We start from the raw sequence: 7,810 nt of genomic DNA on the forward strand, positions 1-7,810 counted from the left end.
AACACTCTAGCCTGTGACCCCCTCCTACCGGGGGCAAGCTCAGTCTTAACCCAGAGTCGGCGTCTCCGGATCCCCCACCCCGGGCCGAGATTGCCCGAGGCTGCGGGGTCCGAGAGGCTCCGGGAAGGAAGCTCCCGGTGGACGGGCTAATTAGGGCCCCAACTTGGCGGCTGATGACGAAACCGGGAACGGCTTTGGCCTTTGGAAAACGTATCCCACAAATGAGGATGGCTGGGGTGGCCCAGCGGGATGGCCAGGGCACCCTCGGGGAGGTCTGCGGTTCACTCCAGCTCGGGGGCCTAGCTGGAAGAAATCGGTGGGACGCCAGCTTCGGAGCAGACCCCTGGGTTTGGATCACACTCCGTAGGAGAAACTCACCGACCGACCTTGGGAGCCTCTGCCCCACCGGAAAAATGGAGTTTCCGGCGCCCACCTCTAAACTGGGTGTCGGCACAAAGGAAACTGGGACGAAAGTGCTAGTCCTACTAGGTGCCAGGTGCCAATCTCCCCACCGCTCAGGCTCCGCAACAGGAAGTTCTCGACTCCCTTCCAACTCGTTCCCAGGTCACTCGAGCTTCTCATCCGAAAACAGCCCTCGGAAAGTTATCAGCAATGGCCACTTGGTTTCTTTGTGCAACAGAAAGTGGAGTTTAAGATTCTTCCCCGCCCCCCCCCACCCATTACCAATTTATTTTCATGGTGATGCCTCAAAACCCAAGCCTGACCCCCGTTCTGTAACCAGTGGAAAGGCAGGCTGCAAAGCAAAGGGAACTTGAATGAACTACCTTCCCCCCTACAAACCGAAAAGAGCATTTGTTCAAGGCTGATCTCCTTGGAAGGAGCTAGGAATGGTAAACGGAATGTGATTTGACACAGTCCTGAAAAGGGCAGCAGGCATCTACCCCCCTCTCCCTCTCAGTGAACGCATCTAGTTACCATCTACATTTGCAAAGAACTATATAGGTCCCTTCCCTCAGCTCGAAGCTTGTTGTGGTAGCTGAGAGATTTCAAGTTCAAGATTCCCGCCCCCCACCTCCGCAGTCATCCACAAACCCCTCAGATTCTGGCCGATCCCCGGGCCCTGCCACTTCTAAGCTCATCTTTCACTGGAATTTGAAAAACTCCTAATAGCAATTTTCCATGAGTAACACAAGCTGCCAGAGGAAGCATTTCAAAGTCTTTTGCTATTTGCTGTAGACTTCCCTACCCCGGGCTGAATCTGGCCACAGCTCTTGATTGATTCACATTAAAATCATCATAAAAATCACCAGCCCCCCTCCCCCATCTGGGTGGCATTTCTGGGCTAAGACCAGCTAAAGAACAGAGAGCGCCTCTTAAAAATAATTGTGACTTTGGACAGACTTTACTGCAATAAAACGTTTAATTTAATTCAGAATAAGAGATAAGAAATAACTCTTCAATAAAATATATAAAATTATACAAGGCACCCTTTCAAAGGGATAAAAGTATACTTGGATGGGGGAGGGGGAGCTGGATAGAAAAATGAAATACCAAGGAGCTATATGGGCTGTCTGACAACACCATTTTTTATCAAGTCAAAACATGGCTTTACCCTCTGCCCCCAACATGTTAAAAAGTATATAAATTTTTCTAGTAAGTTTAGCACATACAACAGGTACACACACAGAGAAAGCATGATTTTTTTTCTTTTTAGATCTATTCATTGTTCAGGAATATTTAGTATAGATAATGGTTACAAGATATTCATATTTTTTAAGCAGAGAATTAACTACACACACCCCCACCCCCCAAATCACCTTTTCAATGTGTGAGGACTGATGGACCTAGTGGTTCACAGAAACCATCCATTCCTCCCGACATGCTTTAACTTTTCACTCTCCAATTATCTGAAATGAAGTTAAGCAACAGCCTTGAGAGGAATTAGTAAGGACTTCCATTTTCCACCTTATCCGGAGGCACTCTCAGGATTCTTCTCATCTCCCTTTTATTTATCTTACAAAAACTTTTAACAATGTGTAACAAACAAGGTGAAGGGGAAAAAAATAGGGCCAAATAGGGTCATAGCTAGTGAGTTTTTAAATGCACGTAAAAAATGCAAAAACATGATGTGTCCCCTTCTTTGGGAGGAATCCTTCCATATCTACTGCCTAGGCACATAGTGTCTGATTCTAATGTTTGCAAGTCAGTCATCCAAATCATCAGATTTCAGCAATTTTAGCAAATAATTTGTCTCCCCCATAAGAAAAAAACAACAGGTAGACTTAATTAAGCAGTCTTTTAGGAAGGTGATATATAGAGAAAAAAAAGACATATATATATATATATATATATATATAAATTTTACCTTTCAAAATAATTTGATTTTTACGTCTGCTGTATAAAAATGTATTATATTTTATTTTATATATATATATATATATATATACATTTATATATAAAAACCATCAGAGCCAATCTTGTGAAAGGAGAAGGGGGGTGGCCATCTGGAAGATTACACCAAGAAAACAGGGCTTGGGTGTCTCCAGTCAAAAGAACCAATTTCAACTATGTCTGTGGCCCTGTTGATCTAGCCGCTGAGGGTGGTGCATGCAAGGTTTGCAGAGCGGGACTGTCTTCTTGGAGAGGGAGGGGGAAGGCTTTTAAACAAACATCCATCCCGGAGTCTATTGAGCTGGTTGGTCTTCCTTAGGACAGGTGGTACATGCCATATCCCACTGGAGTCGCATAGAGTCCGACGGGCGGGATGGGGAGCACAGGTCTATGGAAAGGGTAGGACGCGCCGTATAGGGAGGCTGCTTGCAGGGGCGAGTTGATGGGGAAAGGGAGGCTGAAGCCAGAGGGCAGAATAGGTTTTGCAGCCATTTTCAGCTTTTCCAGTTCGGCCTCTTGCAGTCTTTTCGCCTTGGCTCTTCGGTTCTGGAACCAGATTTTGACCTGTGTCTCTGTGAGGTTCAGAGAGCTGGAGAACTCTGCCCGCTCTGCGATGGAGAGGTACTGTTTCTGGCGGAACTTGCGCTCCAGAGCGAGGAGCTGGGAGGTGGTGAAGGGTGTGCGTGGCTTCCGATTGGTCTTGTGTTTCCTCAGGGTGCAGGTGGTGGGGCTCATGTGTCCTAGGGAACAGAGAATGGGGAGTGAGTTAGCAAAATAAAGTGGCTTTCTCTCCAGGTGTGTCCGTGGGTTGTGGGGGGGATCTTCCCTCTTCATCTTTCAAAAAGGTACCTCGGTCAAAACCATGTGTGGATGGATTTTTTTTGGGGGGGGGTGGATAGAGAAGGACTATACTTAAATGGATAAATTGTTTTGTTTTAAAAAAACTGAATCTTTCTCCAAAAGTTTGGGAGTTTTATGGTGTAACAGAACTTTCTATACGGAAAACACACAGCATTAGAGATAATGAAATATGAACAGACCCCTCATAAGTCAAGAGAGCTAAGGGTTCTCTGAGAAACAAAACCCCATCTCTTCTTGATATTGCTTACCTTAAAAATGGGGAGCTGGGTTCATGATAATCCTCACATCCCTAGGACACTGAGATAATCACATATGAGAAGGAAAATGAAAAGGGTCTTATGAACTGGGTCCATCCCCTCTCTGCACCAGGAGAAGTTGGATTGAATCAACATATTTATGAAGGATAATCGTGCCGATAAGGTCTGCAGTAAATTAATAGCATCTATGGATTGGTGAGCAGCCTCATGCAATAAACAACCACACAGCTGTCATTCCCTCCAGTCTACAGATTATAAAACCTGAACATCATTTTACAGATCTGGATGTGGGATAACTTTCTTGGCTGGGTGCTTCTGTAATATAAACTTTACTAAGAAGGAGGGAAAAATTAGCTCGCCCATAAATGTAAATGTCAGGGGAAATCATGCTGCCTCCTGAATTGAGAGTATGTGATGACATTTTAGCCATCTCTCCTACCCATTCTATGGTTTGGAGGCAATGTGTAAATGATTAGCATGTTGCTGGAATTTAGAAAGAAGGAATAACAAGCAAAATAAAGGTATGCCAACAGCATCCAGACTCCATATTTAAAATGGGTTCAATTATAGGAAATCATAGGACAGGGCATCCTTGTGATTCCATAGCATCACCTAACTTCGGGTTTTTCCTTAAAGGAAGTTGGGGTGGAGCTGAGGGGCAGATGCTAAACAATTCATTTTCTGCATTTGGCTTTTATGAGCTATGCTAAATTTTCCAAATGTAGCCACTGTAGTAACTCCAAAGCACTCCAAAGGGAGAATGTAGCGTTTCTTGTTTAGTTACTTTGGTGGCCCCAAGAAAGTTTTTACACTTCATACTTGAGGGTGACACAGCACAAGTCCCAACCCAGCCTCCATTTCCAACAAGAAATGGATTTGTCCTAATGTGACATTATTAACCATCACTTTTAAGTGGCTAAAAAAGAAAGAGGTAGTGGGTTCTGCCATCAATCAAAAAACAGAAATCTGGGAGAGAGATGGGTAAGAAACTACCACAGGAGTGTAGACTTTGCATATGCTAATCCCTAAGTAAGCCAGAGAGCTGGGGGTGCCTACTTCTTAATTTACAAATAAAATAACAACAATCAGAGACTCAGGGAGCTGTGAAATTCTCACCCTTCACAAACGTGACCTGGCTAGCTGGGAGGATCCAGTGGCCACAGCTCAGATACCAAGCTCCTGGAATCTACACTTGCCTCTGCTCTACGTTTGGAAGCGATTCTGTGCCGAGGCGCGGTCATTCCGGCTGCTCCTAGGGGCTGCATTTGAATTATGAAATCCAGGTGACTGGATCTCATGTGTGTATCAAAGCTTCCCTCCCAGCGCACCTCTCCCTACCCTCCCACTCTCCTCCCCATTTTAAACCAGCCTGAGGAAGGGTGCGATTATACAAAGCAAAACAGCATTTATCCTATTGCCTCCTGAGAATAACAAAACCCGGGCCTGGGCAGGTGGCTTCCTCCTGCCCCAGGCTCTGTCGCTAGGCTCCCCCGGACCCACCGCTCCTATCACAGGGCTCCTGAGGCCATCTCCAGGCCCAAAGCACCAATGACCCACTTTTAAAAAAAATTAAATCCTTTCTCAGAATCTCCTACTTTTCTCATGGAAGGGTCACATCCAGGGCCCACAGCTGCCTTACCTTGGGCCCTGGCAGGCATGCTTACAGAACCCCAGGAACCTAAGAAAGTGGAAATGTCTGACCTCTGGACACCACTCCCTGTAAGGCCTGAATCCTTGATGCGCAGCTGGGAATTGGCCCAGGCCTAGGCATATACAGGCCCTCAATATCTGTCAAACAAATTAAGTCCCTTAAAGTTTCTAAGCCTCGATTTCACCATCAATAAAATGGGTAACTAATACTGATCCTGCAGTGTGGTCCAGAGTACCAAATTTTAGAATGCCCAGAGTCTTGTCTGCCATCAGATAGGTGATCATTAAATGTCCCCAAGTCTCTCTTGTCAAGCCCAAACTCGATGTGTGCAGATTCCTCTGAACTCTGCTGAAATGTCCTCATCTGTTACCGGGAGGCCAGCTTCAGCCACACGGAGATCAGATAAGATAATACGGTGAAAAGTGCTATAAAGTACTGTGCAAACTTGAGTTTAAATTCTTTGAGTCCTTAATCTCCACGCCCTTTGAATCTTTGGGAGTTTCTAACAGGGTGGAGAGAGATGCCAGAGGGGACAGCCACTGATGTCTGGTTATATGGCCTTGTTTTGTTCACAAAATACTTTGCATCTCGAGTGTTCCGGGCTGATGGGAATGGGGTAAAATGTGATGCTCCCAGCTTTCGAAAAAGTCCCTATACAGGCACCCTTTCTCTCACCTTTCCTAGAGGTAGAGTGCAGACAGAGAAATCTTAAAGGCTGGGAGACAGAAGTAAAAGGAGCTACAGGGAATGGCTTCTCCATATTGCACAAGGACCCAGGGCCCAAAACTGGACGTAAACGCTGGAAGAGAAATCAGCTCTCCTGCGACTCTCTGTTCTCCCTCCTCATTGGCAGGAAGCGGGGTGCAGGTGTTCGGCCCTCTGCTTGGTCTGTCTGGGGAGAGGGATCAAGGTGGCCAGGGTTGGGGCTTGGACACCAGGGCCCTTTGCCCAATTCAGACATTGTTGGTGACCTGGCTCAAGCAAGTTCAGTCCTCAAAGTCTGCATGTCTGAAAACTGGGATAACCACAGGTCCCGGGCTTCTGCCCACACTTCGGGGTTCCAGCGATGATCGGGATCTGGTGAACTAATAAGCATCACTTTGTAAACTCAAGCGCTGCTGGAATGCTGTTAATTATTACTCTGAACCAAGCGGAGCCCCACGCTGCTGACCCCAGCCCGCTCCCAGCGAAGCGACGGGCTGGCCGCCGGGACGACCGGGAGATATTTCCTCGCCGCATTAAGTCTCTGCCGCCATCCCTCCGTGTTACCGTGCTTCGATACCCGCGGGGCCAATGGAAGATGATCATTTCTACCCAAAGTCGGGTTAGATTTTAATTAGCTCATCTTTATAATGAGGGCACACCTCGCAGGGTTGTGAACTTTGAAAGGCAGTTAGACACTCTGCCTCTGCCTGGCATATATTCCGGTGCTCATTAAACGTGGATCCTTCTTCATTCCCCAGACGGAGACCCCGAGGGACAGTGAAAAAAAGCGAAGTGGCCTGAGCGCAGGGCTGAGGGCTAGAGAAACGGATACCCAAGCGACCCCGCAAACCCAGCTGGGTTCGCCCTTCAAAGATCAGGGCGTTGGCAATTGTGTCGAATATTCTGTACAGCTAGGGGATCCCAAACACGCGCTGCGCGGATATTACCCTGAAGGTATCTTGGATGCCGTGGGCGCGCTGAACTCTGGGGATATTAAGGGGCCAAGAACTTGAAATGCTTGCTTTTCGGAGCGCATAGTACAGAGGGGTCTCCGTACACCTAGCTTGGAATACTGACCCCCAGTTCTCTCCTGTACCCCGCGCACCCTCCTACCCCTTGTCCCGGCCTCTGCAGGCACTCACTTGGCGGCGGCGAATATCTGCCCGGTTCCTGCATCCACGCCGCTCCGTCTTCTGAATTTTCCGACTTGACCGAGGCTGTCTCGAAGGGCTTGACCAACGGCCCGGGGCTGTGCGCCTCCCGGACGCTGTGTCCGGGCAGCAGAAGTGGCCGCAGGGTGGCCCCGGCGGAGGCGCTTTCGGGTGGCAGTGGGGAAGTCTCCTTGGGCGGCTTCTTGTCCGACATGAGCGCCTCCACGCTGAAGGGCAGGCTGGAGACCTTGACGCGGCGCTCCTCCGCGGCCCCGTCGGCACCCCCAGGCCCCGGGCCCGGCTCGGCCACCATCGCCGGGCCCTCCTCATCAGACGAAAACAGGTCATTGCCTTTGGACGGAGAAGCCATGACTTCTCTGCCCTACGTAGCTCCCGGCGCGCGACTCCGCTGGCAACCAGGCAGCTGCGACTCAAACTTTTTGGGGGGGAGACGGGAGGGGCGCGCCGGCAGCCGTGCCTTTCCTCCAAGGGGAAGTGAGAGACTCGGCTCAGCCAATCCGAGACGGCCCTGGCGCTGACGCCACGGACGCTCGCCTCCGATTGGCTCTTCCGGAAGAGGCTGGGGCCTTTTTTTTTTTTTTTTTTTTTTTTTTTTTTCTGTTTGAAATAAATTAGGAGTTAATTACAGGAGCAGTCAGCAGAGTTGTTATCAGGCGATCCCTCAAGGGTTATAATCGCGCCAAAACTGAAAAGTCTAAGGCGTAATTAAGGCCGATTATTTAAAGAGGAAGTTCGCGGAGTCCCATTTCTTCTCTCTGTTGACCCCTCTTTTTAAAAGGCACCCCGCGCCAGAACATGTTTAAAATCTGCAA

The 7,810-nt window shown here is 48.4% G+C and overlaps 1 protein-coding gene across 1 annotated transcript; it reads right to left on the minus strand.

The window, feature by feature from the left end:
- Window positions 1–1,384: 1,384 nt before the first annotated feature.
- Window positions 1,385–7,455, minus strand: MSX2 (msh homeobox 2). Its single transcript, XM_060092514.1, has 2 exons — window positions 6,969–7,455; window positions 1,385–3,092 (listed from the first exon to the last, which is right to left on the minus strand). The coding sequence occupies exons 1-2, from the start codon at window positions 7,345–7,347 to the stop codon at window positions 2,668–2,670; spliced, it is 804 nt and encodes a 267-aa protein (XP_059948497.1). The 5' UTR covers window positions 7,348–7,455; the 3' UTR covers window positions 1,385–2,667.
- Window positions 7,456–7,810: the final 355 nt, after the last annotated feature.

This window comes from Mesoplodon densirostris, chromosome 3 (genome assembly GCF_025265405.1).
Source record: "Mesoplodon densirostris isolate mMesDen1 chromosome 3, mMesDen1 primary haplotype, whole genome shotgun sequence".
NCBI lineage: Eukaryota > Metazoa > Chordata > Mammalia > Artiodactyla > Ziphiidae > Mesoplodon > Mesoplodon densirostris.

Bases quoted from the DNA above. Each gene is read 5' to 3' on its own strand.
- MSX2 (XM_060092514.1), bottom strand. From the start codon at position 7,347: ATGGCTTCTCCGTCCAAAGGCAATGACCTGTTTTCGTCTGATGAGGAG. The intron at 3,093-6,968 runs GTGAGTGCCTGC...TCTGTTCCCTAG, and splicing joins CAGATATTCGCCGCCGCCAA to GACACATGAGCCCCACCACC.